This window comes from Oryza glaberrima, chromosome 6 (assembly GCF_000147395.1).
Source record: "Oryza glaberrima chromosome 6, OglaRS2, whole genome shotgun sequence".
NCBI classification, from domain to species: domain Eukaryota; kingdom Viridiplantae; phylum Streptophyta; class Magnoliopsida; order Poales; family Poaceae; genus Oryza; species Oryza glaberrima.
The window spans coordinates 21172787-21186924 of NC_068331.1; the positions used below are offsets into that span (position 1 = coordinate 21172787).

General features: G+C 41.2%; 2 protein-coding genes across 2 annotated transcripts; both read right to left on the reverse strand.

Moving 5' to 3' along the window:
- Nucleotides 1-77: 77 nt before the first annotated feature.
- Nucleotides 78-4444, reverse strand: LOC127776867 (transmembrane 9 superfamily member 7-like). Its single transcript, XM_052303437.1, has 7 exons — nucleotides 4265-4444; nucleotides 2692-2856; nucleotides 2440-2549; nucleotides 2236-2329; nucleotides 2035-2147; nucleotides 1568-1715; nucleotides 78-1488 (listed from the first exon to the last, which is right to left on the reverse strand). Exons 1-7 carry the CDS (start codon nucleotides 4394-4396, stop codon nucleotides 331-333), a joined length of 1920 nt encoding a protein of 639 aa, XP_052159397.1. The 5' UTR covers nucleotides 4397-4444; the 3' UTR covers nucleotides 78-330.
- A 3676-nt stretch (nucleotides 4445-8120) lies between these two features.
- On the reverse strand, nucleotides 8121-13727 carry LOC127776665 (V-type proton ATPase subunit B 1). The gene is made up of 15 exons (XM_052303173.1): nucleotides 13578-13727; nucleotides 13008-13091; nucleotides 12267-12322; nucleotides 12077-12175; nucleotides 11892-11951; nucleotides 11478-11589; nucleotides 11135-11340; nucleotides 10710-10838; nucleotides 10388-10525; nucleotides 9703-9853; nucleotides 9274-9356; nucleotides 9062-9109; nucleotides 8902-8955; nucleotides 8729-8812; nucleotides 8121-8645 (listed from the first exon to the last, which is right to left on the reverse strand). The coding sequence occupies exons 2-15, from the start codon at nucleotides 13066-13068 to the stop codon at nucleotides 8460-8462; spliced, it is 1467 nt and encodes a 488-aa protein (XP_052159133.1). The 5' UTR covers nucleotides 13069-13091; nucleotides 13578-13727; the 3' UTR covers nucleotides 8121-8459.
- Nucleotides 13728-14138: the final 411 nt, after the last annotated feature.

Genomic DNA, 14138 nt, shown 5'->3' on the forward strand with positions numbered 1-14138 from the left:
CCCAGCATAAGCAAATCTGCAGCTAGTGGAGTATCTCCGAATGTGATATGCCTCGAATCTCCAGACAAAGAAATATGTGAAGCCGTAAGATAAAGAGACATGGGATATTACAAGAAGCACTCAAACATATTCAGAGTTACAAAATTCATGTCACGCTACAGGGAGTATCGAGAACTCTCTTGAACATCAGGCAATTCTTACCTCCTACCAGACTAAAAGTTCTACCAAAAACCATCCAATCCGGTCTCACATCCCACTTTCATTTATATATGTTAATTGGGAGACACCATTGTATCACATTTGTAGCAGATGATGTTTCGAGCTGTCTCATCAGTCGATCTTCACAGAAGCATATATCTTCCTCACGAACCAGAAGCAAGCATAGAAGCCAATGGTACCAGTCAGCACGAAGAAAGCATACGAGATGATCAGCATGTAACCAAAGTAGAGAATGCCTGAAACAAGCTTCGTGATCTCCAGCTTGTTGAAGAAGTAGAAGATGGCATAAGCAAAAAGATACAGTGCTGAAGAGCCAGCAGTCAGGTATGCTCTCCACCACCAGTGATAGTCCTCGCTGCATAGTTGGAAGTAGCAGAGCACAATTGTGATCTCAGCACAAGTAACGATGAGGATGATGAAGACTATGAAGAGGAAGCCAAAGATGTAGTAGAACTGGTTCAGCCAGATTGATGTCAGAATGAAGAAGAGCTCGATGAAGACAGCACCAAATGGCAATATGCCACCAGCAAGTATTGAGAAAGCTGGCTGCAGGTACCATGCCTGCTCTGGAATTTGCCTGGGAATCTTGTTTGTCTTCACTGGGTCCTCAATGGCTGGCTGCTTGAAGCCCAAGAAACTTCCAACAAAGACTAGCGGCACAGAGATGCCAAACCAAAGGAGGAACAGAGCAAACATTGTTCCAAAGGGAACTGCACCTGATGATTTCTCACCCCAGATCAGGGCATTTAGGAAGAAAAAGAGTGCAAAGATTATACCAGGAAACATAAAGGCAGTCTTGAGGGTGATTTTCTTCCATTCAGTGCCTTTGAACATCTTATATAGGCGAGATGAGGTGTATCCTGCCAATACACCCATGAACACCCACAGAAGGACCATAGCAGTCATTAGTCCACCACGGTTTGCAGGGGACAAGAATCCAAGTAGCGCAAACATCATGGTTACCAGTGTCATTCCAAAGAACTGCACACCAGTTCCAACATAAACACAAAGGAGGCCTGAGTGGACAGGTGGCCTGAAGACATCACCATGCACTAACTTCCACCCAGTTTCTTCCTGGGCCTCATCCTGGTTGTCAAGCTGATTATAGTTTGCAATATCCTTGTAAAGAGTTCTCATCATGATCATGGCTACCATGCCAGAAAGGAAAAGGACAATCATCAGTGAGTTAATGATTGAGAACCAATGGATCTGGCTATCACTTGAAAGAAGATAGACATCCCAACGAGATGCCCATATGATCTCACTAGCCTGCAACAGTTCAATTCAAATAAATCAAATCGAGGGGAACAAGTAGTTCATCAAAAGAGTCTTCAGAAGGAAGCTCTACCTCAAAGGTAACATCATAAGAGAATACAACATATGCTTCAGGAACCACGTCTTGAGGCGTGTGGCTACCAGGAGTTATCTTATTGTTAGCATTGCAAGTTTGCACTGTAGGGTTCTTGTCATCCCAAGCACTGTATTCATGCTTAATGCTGTAAACAAAAAGGCAAGCAAAAGGGACATTATACCTCGTACAAACAGAATTGCATAGAATAGTGGAATACTTTTTCCTAATATCTGCATCTACATCCCAGACTCATTTGCAAATCAGTAAAACAATAAAAACAATGAGCATACATGATATTGCAATGGTTTCACGCTGATTAACTATGAAAATAAACCATAATGAAATAACCTAACAATTTCACCATAGCAGGAACTGCTACAATAAGAAAAACATGTAAGCAGCAGAGGACAAACTGTAGGAACTGATAATATAAATATAAGATTAAATGGAATTGTATACAATACCTGCTAGGAATCACATGGAAGCCAACAATACGAGCATCAGGAGAGTTTGAGTCTTCATGATACAAGACTTTAAAACTTAAGTGATTGTTGATATAATACTTGTCATCCTTGAGCTGGCAATATTATATGCAAACATCAAACTGATGAAGTCCCATTGATCAGCATTTGAAGTTTAAACAACTGACTTAGCGAGATACTCACCTTATAACCAACTCGGTAACCATGCTCGAAGCTTGGTGTTTGGCTTCCTTCCCTTGTTTGTCTAGGCACCACAACTGGGAGATTATCCAAAATCCTGAGAAAAAAAGGTTATTAAGAGGGAAAAAAGTTCAGTTGCTGTATTTTGAATGTATCTGCTGAACATATAGCTGATTAGAAATAACAAGGTGAAAATTTACAGCATACATGTTCACTCGATACTCATCGTCAATCTTTTCTTTGAAATTCTTTGCAGCTTCTGGAGAAAGCTTTGATCGACAAACAACCTTGCAGGTCTCATCCCTCCTCATCTTGAACTACAAGAGTTGACAAAGTTAAACTATAGCTAATGAACAAACAGTTTTGCATAGTAAGTGGCAAAGCTCCACTGCTCCCTAGCCCTACAAGCAGCATCATTTTGTGTTGAAACTAGAGCAATTAGAAAAGTAATAGCCTTACATTATAGACAGAGTTTTCAATGCGATCCCCACGAAGGACTTCCCCTAAGTTCTCAGCACTATTCTTAATTGCCTCAGGTTTGCAGTAGTCCAGAAAATAGTAGTCATATGGAAGTTGTGTCTTCGTAGACGAAAGCTTATTGACTTTAACTTGAAGCTCATCATCCTGCAAATTGAATGGTTAGCTGACCTTTCAAAATAAATTAGCAACAAAATAGCTGCTGTCAATGCAGAATAATGAGGGGAATCGCACAAACATAAAGCATGGGACAATCATCTCAATTTGATCACATCTCATGCAAACATTAGTAAGATATATAAAAAATATAAGGCATGTCTTCCAGATTCCCTTTGTAACTGGACATTTTGGACTAGAAAGTGCCAACCTAGGACTACTATCATGAACTGTTCTACAGGTCAAACTTCTTCAATCAAGAACGTGTGTCATGCTTCCCATAAGGATTATCATTATAGAATACACAGTTTATACTCATCTGAACTACATTCAACAAGACCAAATATGAGCTTAAAGATGCCAGTTATGCAGGATGGAAAGACATCGCAGGATAAACATGACAGTTTTACAGAATCTTGGACATTCTAAAATGGCCATCTTATGCGACAACTATAGTGCGGCTTAAATGGAATTTTTTTCATGCCTCATAAGGTACACGTTTACTAATAGTTGGCACCTTTGACCCTACCAACTCTACCCATCACCATCCACTTTTCTCACATTATACATGTTTTGAGATATTATCAAGGGCACTTCAATCACACTACCAAAAGTTAACTCCTTAATATGCTTCAGCTCAGGTCTGTTTCTCCAGTTTTTGTTATTCCATTTTATTAATATTACACTCAGTAATAACTATATTACCCAATCAGCCAACATAAACAATTACTGGTGATTTTGTCGTATCCGCGCAACCTAAACACAAACGTGGTTATAGGACCAGTAAATACAAAATCCGAACACGACAAAATGGAAAAATCAAGCACCAACCAAACAACGCCCATAACGTATCCGTGCCTCTACATGAATTCAAAATGGAAAACTCTACGTTAGGTCATCCTACATGAAAATTGCTACCTCTGGATTCTTTGCACGCTCTACAGTCTACACTAAACTAAACACAGATGATCCTACCACCAAAAAGCAAAAATACAGTACGACAGATTATTCCAACACCAATACAAGCTATCTCACCAAAGTATAAGTCACAGGCAATCAAAGGCGAGATGGGCATTGCCTCTCGCGAAATGCTCTCCCTTAACCCCCTCGTATCGTAGCCCAGAAAAATAAAAAAACACGCGAACCTAAACCCATCCATTCGTCCGGATATTCACCATTTCACTCGCCACTCCCATAAAACCCTAAACCACGCGCGAACAATCCTCCAGAAATGCAGGGGGGGGGGGGGGGGGAACGAAGGCATCGAGCCGAGGCCAGATCTGCGACCCGCGCCTCCCCGTACGGCCAGATCCGCCGCCACCGACGGGCGGGAGGGGCCTCCTAACGCTAGATCCGAAGAGGAGGGGGAGGAGAGAGGGTAGGTTCGGAATCGGATCACCTTCTGGAAGTCGCGCGGGGCGACGCCGGGGAGGTAGAAGGCGCGGGCGGGGGAGGCGGCGGAGAGCAGGAGGGCCGCCGCGAGGAGGAGGCGGCGGCCGCGGCAGCAGCCCGTGCCGCTGGCGATCGCCATGGGGGGGGGGGGGGGGGGAGGCGGAGGCGAGTGGGGAAGTGTGCGCGACAAGGGAGGAGGATGGCGAGGTGTGGTGGTGGTCGGTGAGGTGGGGACTCGGGAGATGCGAGTTTATGAGAGAGAGGAGCATGCGGGGGTGTGTACTAGATCGTAGGGGATGGGTAAAGATAACGTGTTCGGCAGCACGTACTCGTAGCGCATGATTAATTAAATAGTAGTTATTTTTTAAAAAAATTAAACAATATAATTTAAGCAACTTTTGTATATAAACTTTTTTAAAAAACAACATATCGTTTAACAGTTTGGAAAGCGTGTGCACGAAAAACAAGGTGGAGGGAGTTGGGAACCAGCCCTCCCGAACACACCTAGTAGTACTTAAAAACATTTGGATTCTTCTTTTAACAGGGTTCTTTTATATTGAATGATTATTTTTTTTTATGGTAGATGGTTAGATTTGCCAACTTTTCTTAGGCCATGTACGACGCTTCATCCTATCATGTGCTCTCAAGCTTCCACATCGGAGCCGAGCACCCGTGACAGTGGGGACCATAGTTCCACGAACCCTTGTCGTACCTGTAGAGGTCACAATTGCCCGGGCATCCTTCAGCTCGAGAGGTGCGAAACCACTGCTTGTGGTCATGCATCGAGAAGAACTGGAGCCCCGTGACGCGCATGGGGAAAAGGAGAGGTCAAGGAGGACTTGCTGTGGTCGTCGTTGCCGCTCACCACCGCCGTTGTGGTCGCTTCGCCACTCACCAGATCCGGCAAATTCGTGGCCAAATCCGCCGCTGTCATCGTGCTCGCATCGCCACTCCCCCACCAAGGTTGTCGGATCTGGCGAGCTCGCCGGCCGTCGACTGCGAGAAGGGGGTTGGAGGGGAGAGGCTGGTGGCCACATCCAACGCCATCATGGGGATTCGATGCCACCGCTCCACCACCATCATTGGGATTCGCTGTCTCCGCTCGCAAATGAGGGGGAAACCAGTGATGCGTGGCCCTTCCACCATTGCCGCTCGCAGAGAAGATGAGAGAGATAAGTCGGAGGTGGAAGAGAAGTTGCGGAGCAGGGGGAGCGCCGCTGCTACAGCAGAAGAGGAGGCAACGTCGGCGCGGTGGCGAAAAAGAAGTGGCGTGGTTGGCGGGAAGAGGAAGTGGCGGCGTTGAGAGAAGGGGATGTGACGGCTAAAGCGGGCAGGGGTGAAGCTACATTGATGGAGGGGGGTTCCTAGGCACCCGGTTCAGAAAAACATTTAACCTGTAATTAGCCCATATCCACCGTAGGTGCACCCCCTTCGGAACAACAGTGGGTACCCCTTGACAAAACAATCAGCCAAGCAAGACAACGAGCAAGTAGCCAACACAAGCGTATATGCTCACAGACGTAGCCATAACAAATATCGCCGCCACCGCATGCTTATAAGCTGATAATCAAATCACAGGGGGGCCATGCGTGATGCCCAGCAGCTAACCTCATCAAGCTTATACCTTAATTACCTCATCAAATCTTTTTTTTTGTCACTGAACATACTAACCAATATTATCATTTGGGTTTCCCGTTTTGACAAGCACTTTTATCGCTAGAATTTTATTTCCTACATCACTCTTCTTGCTTATGTGAAACTATCGAAGCTAAAAGTAATAATTGTACTGGTATTGTTATAGCGTTGTATGTTGCATACTCCCTCCGTCTCAAAATATAAGCATTTTTAGCTATGAATCTAGACAACTGTATGTCCAGATTATAGCCAAAAGTTGTTACATTTTGGGACGGAGGTAGTATATAATAAAAATATACACCCTCTATCCCATACAAAACAAAGTTCTAGCCAATAAACTAGACATATGCTATATCTAAATTTGTAGCCAGAAGTTAATTTTTTTTAGGAACGAAGCAAGTATACCGCTAAAAATAGTGGTGCACCCCCTCCATTTTGCGCGGGATTCGCCATTGAAAGCGGGGGTAGGAAAAGAAAATAAAATAGAGGTTGACAGTGGGTCATATATAGATTAGGGTATCTATGTATTTCTTTTTGTTGTTTTCTGGTCTAAATAGTTGATTTTTTATAATAACAAATATCATGGGGGCTAACACATAAATAGATAGGACCTAAAACACAAAATATACTCAACAGTCATCTCTATTGTGGACATAGTGGCTTTTCTATAGTCTTATCTTATGTGGAAAGTTGAGACCACTAGTAGCATGGTCTCCATTGTACATGCCCTTATGGTTGTTTTATTTCCCTCCTTTCCTAACTCATCTCTATCGTTTTCCGTGCACACATGCTTTCCAAACTATTAAACGGTATGTTTCTATAAAAAAATTATAGGAAAGTTGCTTAAAAAATTATATTGATCCATTTAAAAAACTAATACTTAATTAACCATATACTAATGAGTCACTCCGTTTGCGGGTTGGAAGGTTTAGTTCCCAACCCTACGGAAAGGACATCAACAATCAACCTACATGAAACATGTAGTATTAGACACCATCTTTAGTTCTTTGACAAATCTTTAAACCCTAAATCCAACGCCAACGATTGGATCATCCACAATCCAACAGACAAGTCTCTTATGTCTTCATCTACTATTGATGTTTTGATGTTTGATATGTGTGTTTTGTTTAAAAGAAAATTCAAACAATAGTGAACAAGTACTCAATCAATTTTGAAGTTTAGAATTTAATGTGATTTAAAGTAGCATCATAATGTAACAAACATGATTTTAAATAACATTGATTTTTATTTTGATTCATGATCTGGGTTTCTCATATATTTTGGAAAACAAGTCCGACATAGCAAGATCACAAGTCATACCTAAATTGGTACTCCCTCCGTACTCGTAAAAGGAAGTCGTTTTGTACAGCGACACGGTCTACAAAACACAACTTTAACTTCTTGTTTCTATAAAAATATTTATTGAAAAGTGATATACGTATACTTTTATGAAAGTATTTTTTAAGACAAATCTAATCACATAAATTTTACATTTTTAAACTCAATAACTTGAGAGTTATTCATGATTTATATTTTCAAGGTTTGACTTAAGCATTGTTCTAAACAACTTTCTTTACGAGTATAGAGGGAGTATGAAATAGCACATTTTATATGGTAGGACTTGTAGGATACTAGCACTAAAGTACTTCATATTCTCGTACGTACAAAAAATATTCTAGTTCATTTTGTACTCGTATTATTAAGCTACAAGTGACATAAACAATCTGGAAAGGACGAACACAAAGTGAACTTGACTTGCAGCGGCAGATTTCGCCATCTTGTGTACACAGCAAAGGAAACTCGCCGTTAGTTTCAAGCTGCTGTGTCTTTATTTTAATATATTCATTACAAACATGAAAGAGCACTTGAAACTTGAAAACATGTACTCCTTCCAGTCACATGTAGATTTGCCTCAAAAACTCGTTAAGAAGTTTAGAATTACGCCTATCAATAATTTCTCCTAATAATACTTAGTTTAAAAATAAAAGAAACAACATACATAAATTTACCTCAAAAGGTATCACCGTAATATTATGAACTTGTAAGATTTTATAAACCTATTTTAATATAAAGTTGATGGTCAGAATTATTAAACATCAACCAGGGTTCAAACCGTTCATTTTGCACAAATAGCCAAAGAGCACAGGAGCATTTCCATAAAGATTAATTGAAGCGTACCAAATTTGCATATATTTATTTTTCAGAACCCGCATTGTACAACATGTATATTTCATCGCAGTTTATTGTTCCATCTTTATTCATTCACAAAAGTAGATACAGCCAGTGCCTTGGAGAGTTGGAGGTTCGAGCATCTTGGCCTACAATGCTCTTGCTAACAATTCTGGCGAATGAAAACCAAAAAGAGCTCAAGTGTGATAGTTTAAAGATACATGGCACAATATTACAGAAGTTGCCGTGACAAAGTGATCTACGAACGAATTATGCTCACCCGACAGAAAGAATAGGACCGGACTATATATAACTACAGCAAAAAGGCCACAAGTTCAAACATCTCAATTTATTCAAGCTGCACTTGAGAGAAAACATTTGATTTTACTGAACATAGATCAGTGGGTAGCATCTCTGCTGTAGTACTGATCCAATGTCTTCGCAGGGATACGATGGAGAAGCTCACGAGGGAATATGCGAAGCAATGTCCATGCCAGGTCAAGTGACTGAAAGATGTTTCTTGTATCATATGCTCCTTGTGTAACAAATTTCCTCTCAAATTTGTCAAGGAATTCCAAATAAAGCTGCAGATAAAGAACAGAATATTAAATTTACTTCTAAAAGGGACATCAGCATGGGATTATTTCAATAGTTATTAGTGACAAACCAGATCCTCAGAAGAGAGCGCCTCCTCTCCCACAACGGCTTTCATGGCCTGGACATCCTTTCCAATTGCATAGTTCGCATAAAGCTGTTACATGAAACAGCATAAATGAGCTCCACTGTAAGTATGTGCCAGAGCTTAAATGAAACCAAATGTATGGAGTCCAAATAAACTACCTGGTTAGACACATCTGAATGGTCTCGACGGGTCATACCCTCACCAATAGCACTCTGCAAGAATTATTAGACAGTTCTTAGAACGCAAATGGAAATGATTGTAGCATGTAACTGTTATGAGACCAGTTTATGTGAAATTTATATTGATAAGCAATCTCACCTTCATCAATCGAGAGAGAGATGGCAAGACATTGATGGGTGGGTATATCTGAAAGTAACAAGAAAATATTGAGGTAGAGTAAAAAAATATAGAAGATCTATAAGTTACATTCATGTGTCATTATATTGAGGTGGAGTATGAAGCAGCCAGTTACTGTTACCAAGAAAATCTTTGCTACTACTTGACAAATAAAAGAACAGAAAAGAAAGTACCTGTCTGTTATGCAGCTGCCTGTCAATGTATATCTGTCCTTCGGTAATGTACCCCGTAAGATCAGGAGTTGGATGTGTAATATCTGTTTAGGATGAAACAGCACAATTTTAAACATATTTATTGTTTAAGACTTAGCACACAGTAGGTAATAACATAAATGGTAAAGATCCAACGCAAGTAACTTGCATCCAACTCATGGATGTTCATGCTGGGCTAGTGCATATATTCATGCACACTACTTTCTATGGTAGACAAAATCTTAATACACAAAATGGGAAGTAGAAGGCTGCAGCAGGTAATACGCCTGATATGATGATACTCTTCACATACTTCAGGAAAAATCTTATACACAACATGTTTATAGAATACTCAAGATATTTGTGGTGGTGATATAAAACTGAAATAAATCAACAAACACAGTCACTTACCATCATTAGGCATTGTTAGAATGGGAATTTGGGTAATGGAGCCTGATCTTCCTTCAATACGCCCAGCTCGCTCATATATGGTTGCCAGATCAGTATACATATATCCAGGATAACCACGCCTACCTGGCACTTCTTCTCGGGCTGCTGATACCTACATATAAGCACAATTACCGTGTTGTATTAGTGCCAATGAGAATAAATAAAATTTCAGCAATTTATCATTTATTGCAGTCGAACATAAAAGGAGATATATAACATGGAAAATGCAATACTACCATTTTAGATAGAGAAAACCACAACACACTGTTAGAAGCAAATAGAAACGTGAATACTTTAACATCCAAATTTAGCCATTTTGGTCAACGGTGACATCATCAAATGAAAATGCATGAACTTTTCACTGTCATAACAAAGCTAGTGTCATTTCTGATAAAGTGATCAGTCTAGATGCCACAAATGTTTGTACAAGTGCCATGCATGCTACGAAGTATTCGAAAATGTGCTTTTTCATGATTTTAATTCATTCAAACATGAAAATTTGCAAGCAAACGGATGACAGATGACATTTTAGTTAAGTAACGACATCAAATTTGTATATGATTCCTTAAAATTAAGGTCTAAGAATAGGTAATAAAACAGAAAGAAACAAAGTATACAACATCATAAAAGATAAAAAGCAAAATACCTCACGGAGCGCATCTGCATATGAACTCATATCTGTCAAGATGACAAGCACGTGCTTCCCACATTCATATGCCAAATATTCTGCAGTTGTCAGTGCAATTCGAGGGGTGATGATACGTTCAATGGTGGGATCATTTGCCTGTAAACAGAGTAGCCTGGTGTTAGAAAATATGTTCTACCTTTAACAATCAGGTCAACTTCTGTTAAAAAGGATGCATATATAACCATACAGAAACTAAGCACATATACACTAGCAGAATTAGTTTCCATGCATAACAAATTGGTATGAATGAATCAGAACTTCAAAAGTCTGCTATATGTACCAGATTCAGAAAAAGGGTGACCCGCTCCATTGACCCATTCTCTTCAAAATCACGTTTGAAGAATTGGGCTGTTTCCATATTCACTCCCATAGCAGCAAACACAATAGCAAAGTTGTCATCTTCACCACCCTGGAGATTAAAAGCAATCAGCAAATAAGCAGTGATTCAGCGATGAAAAAATGTCTCCATGGAAAAAAATGAACAGGTAAATTGCTCTACAGCATACCATATGGATTTTTCTCCATAAAAATTCAAAAACTATAATGTCAACATCCAATCATTGTCGAAAGAACAGGATGTTCAAATCAAGAACTTATGTAGGATTTCATGTACAACTAAAGTTATTAAGCTATATATGTGGGCCCGAATCTCACTGGGTCATCAAATAGTCAGATTATCTTTATGTGAGAGAAATGTTTGGCTACCTCTGCATGCTTGCCTTTCTCCAAGCTTTTGACAAGGCCAGCCTGACGACAAATTTGGGCAGCAATTTCATTATGAGGAAGACCAGCAGCAGAAAAGAGGGGAATCTTTTGGCCTCGAGCAATGGAGTTCATGACATCAATGGTTGATATCCCTGTTTGGATCATCTCTTCTGGATAGGTTCTTTCACTGGGATTAATTGAACTTCCTGGAATAAACATCGGAAGACATTATTAATATTATCAGAAGAGAAATATAAGTTCAACCACCATCCATACTGATAAAAGGACATGCACTTAACTATGAACTTCAATAGCAGTGCACCTGAATTGAGCAAAAACTTACCAGAGATATCCAAGTAGGCCTCTGGCAAAATAGGTGGGCCATTATCAATGGGTTTTCCAGATCCATTAAAAATGCGCCCAAGCATATCAAGTGAGACCGGAGTTTTCAGGACCTATAGAAAGAATTACCACACATAATAAGCAATGCCGCTACTTCAGTGCTACATGCAAACAAGGAAAAGATATAAACTACAAAAACTTATAGATTATTCAAGTCGTGCAATACTCGACAATCATAATGACATGTGCTTTGTCAATACTCCTTTGTTTTATCAATTACAACCAAAAGTGAAATCATTCTCCGAATTAACACTGTCCAGCTCAAAGTGATTGACCTATTAGAACACTTAAATCACTATGGAAGTAACCAGTAAGTGAACATAAAAGGAGGAAGAGATGAATAAGAGGAAATTACCTCTCCTGTGAACTGCACAGTTGTATATTTGTTGTCTATTCCTGAAGTGCCTTCAAAGACCTGAAAATCAAGTAAGTCAGTAATAAAATGTAAGTGCTCTGGATAATGGAACTACCATAGGGTAAATGCAAATCTGAATACAATCTCAAGGAAAAAAGATTTCATAAAAATAGAAAAATGATAACCTGCACAACAGCCTTTTCACCGTCAACTTCCAGAACTTGGCCACGGCGAGTGGTGCCATCTCCCAATCGGATGTTTACAATTTCCTGGTACTTTGGGCCCTGAAGATAGTTACATGAAGAAAGAAATGCTCAGTATAACTTGCTACCAGATTAGTCTGTTGAAAATTTGTAGAGGAACAGTAGCACATACCTTTACTTTATCCAAGATAACCAAAGGTCCTGCCACACCAGAAACAGTCCTGTACTCTGCAAATTGAAAAAAGAAAGTATGCAACATCTTTATTTTAGGCCGTTTGACAAAAGTTGCTGTTATCACAACATTATGACTAAGACTGGAAAACTGGAACAGTGTCTATACCACAATGAGTGGTGCTTTTGTGAAATTTGCACTTTTAGATGTGCTATAAATCACAGCAAATCAATATAGTAAGTAAACTTAACAGCATGGTCTAACCATGGTACCAAGACATGAGGACATGACATAGTGTTGCATAGTTAAAACTGCAATGTAACGCCGACAATGAACAGGGCTGATCATGATTGGCACACTAGGTTAAGTACTTGAACAAAACCTGACTGAGCATAGCCTTATAAATAGGATAACCAGCAATTTTAAGTACCAATACACCAATATTTCCACCATTCATTCAGCGGGCTGGTGGTGAGTACTAAGCTACCACAGCATCCAATGATCAAACATTTAGATTGGACCCTCACAAACAATTTGCTGAACTTCTCAAAAGTTTAACCAGAGTCCTTTTGTTTATAACAAAAATCTGGCATGCCAGTGCCAATGCAGGCACTGGTCAGCTGCAATGACGCCAGTACGCCGCCAGAAGCCCGGAAGCAAAACACAAAACTCACAGGACACTGATCACGCAAAAGCTATAATATAAAGACACAACGCAATGGATCCGATCTCGTTACTCACCCATGCCGATCTCCAGGGTCCCCTCCTCCAAATCGGCGGCGCCATCCTTCACCAGACCCATGTTTGATGCCCAGCAAGAGCAACCTGCACGCAGGTAAAACACCATCAATCAACCTCATCGGATCAAGCAAATTATTAGCCTAACGAGATCGATCGCCCTATCATCCTAATCCACCCACAACGAAAACGCCTCTCCGCCAATCTCTCCGCCCTGCGCCCCCTGAATCAGGGGGCGGACCTTGCGAATTCGGTTAAGGCAAAGAGAGAAGCCTCCAGATCTACGAGAGAAGCTCACGATAACGCACAGAGAGAGAGAGAGAGAGAGAGAGAGAGGCGCGACGCGAGGGATGGGGAAAGCACGGGTGGCACCAACGGCGAGGATGCGGCGGAAGCAGCAGGACGCCGGCGAGGCTGCTCTCGCGAGGACGGAGATCAACGCAGGGACGCAGGCACACGGATCGGACTCGCCCTAATCCGCCGGTAAACAGGCCGAGAAGCGGCGGCGCGGCGGGATTTTGGCCGGCGGCGGGGCACGGGAAGCGCGAGAGAGGGAGACGAGACGAAGCTTACCTCGGATCGGGACCACCGGCGGCGGGGCAGGTAGGCCGGGCCGCGAGGCGGAGGCGGAGGCGGATCGGATCGGCGACGAGGCGGGTGGGGGGGAGGAGGAAGAGGAGAGAAAACGAAGTTAAACGAAAGAAATACAAGCGGATGTCGTGTCGTTGAGAGGGGGGGAGGGGTGGGTAGTTTTGCGAGTTTAGCCCTGAACAAATACCGGATTTCTAAATACACCCCTCGCGAAAGGATCCAACACTAACACTAACACTGACAAAGTGACAATAACACGAATCATATTAGTAGGCATTGATTGATACAGTCATGCGCGCCAAGCTGATATTTTCAATGTTGAGTAGTATTTTATATATATAGTATTTTGTGTCTGAGGATAATTTTGGGTTTACGTTAGCCATCCAACCTATGCGATGCACGAAACATACAACTCTAAATACATTTCATATGATATGTTCTTTGTCTACTCAACGGTCAATGGATATGAATCGATGTTAGAGCCATTATGTTCTATGAAAGACCATTCGCTTGTCATAGTTGGCGCCCATATGTGTTCTATGA

What these genes read in the sequence shown, in the direction of transcription:
- LOC127776665 (XM_052303173.1), bottom strand. Translation starts at nt 13,068, where the DNA reads ATGGGTCTGGTGAAGGATGGCGCCGCCGATTTGGAGGAGGGGACCCTG. An exon ending in GGCCTACTTGGATATCTCTG is followed by an intron (nt 11,341 to 11,477) that starts GTAAGTTTTTGC and finishes TGTTTATTCCAG; the next exon opens with GAAGTTCAATTAATCCCAGT. An exon ending in ATTCAGATGTGTCTAACCAG is followed by an intron (nt 8,813 to 8,901) that starts GTAGTTTATTTG and finishes TTCATGTAACAG; the next exon opens with CTTTATGCGAACTATGCAAT.
- LOC127776867 (XM_052303437.1), bottom strand. Translation starts at nt 4,396, where the DNA reads ATGGCGATCGCCAGCGGCACGGGCTGCTGCCGCGGCCGCCGCCTCCTC. An exon ending in GATGAGTATCGAGTGAACAT is followed by an intron (nt 2,330 to 2,439) that starts GTATGCTGTAAA and finishes TTTTTTTCTCAG; the next exon opens with GATTTTGGATAATCTCCCAG. An exon ending in GTTACCGAGTTGGTTATAAG is followed by an intron (nt 2,148 to 2,235) that starts GTGAGTATCTCG and finishes TAATATTGCCAG; the next exon opens with CTCAAGGATGACAAGTATTA.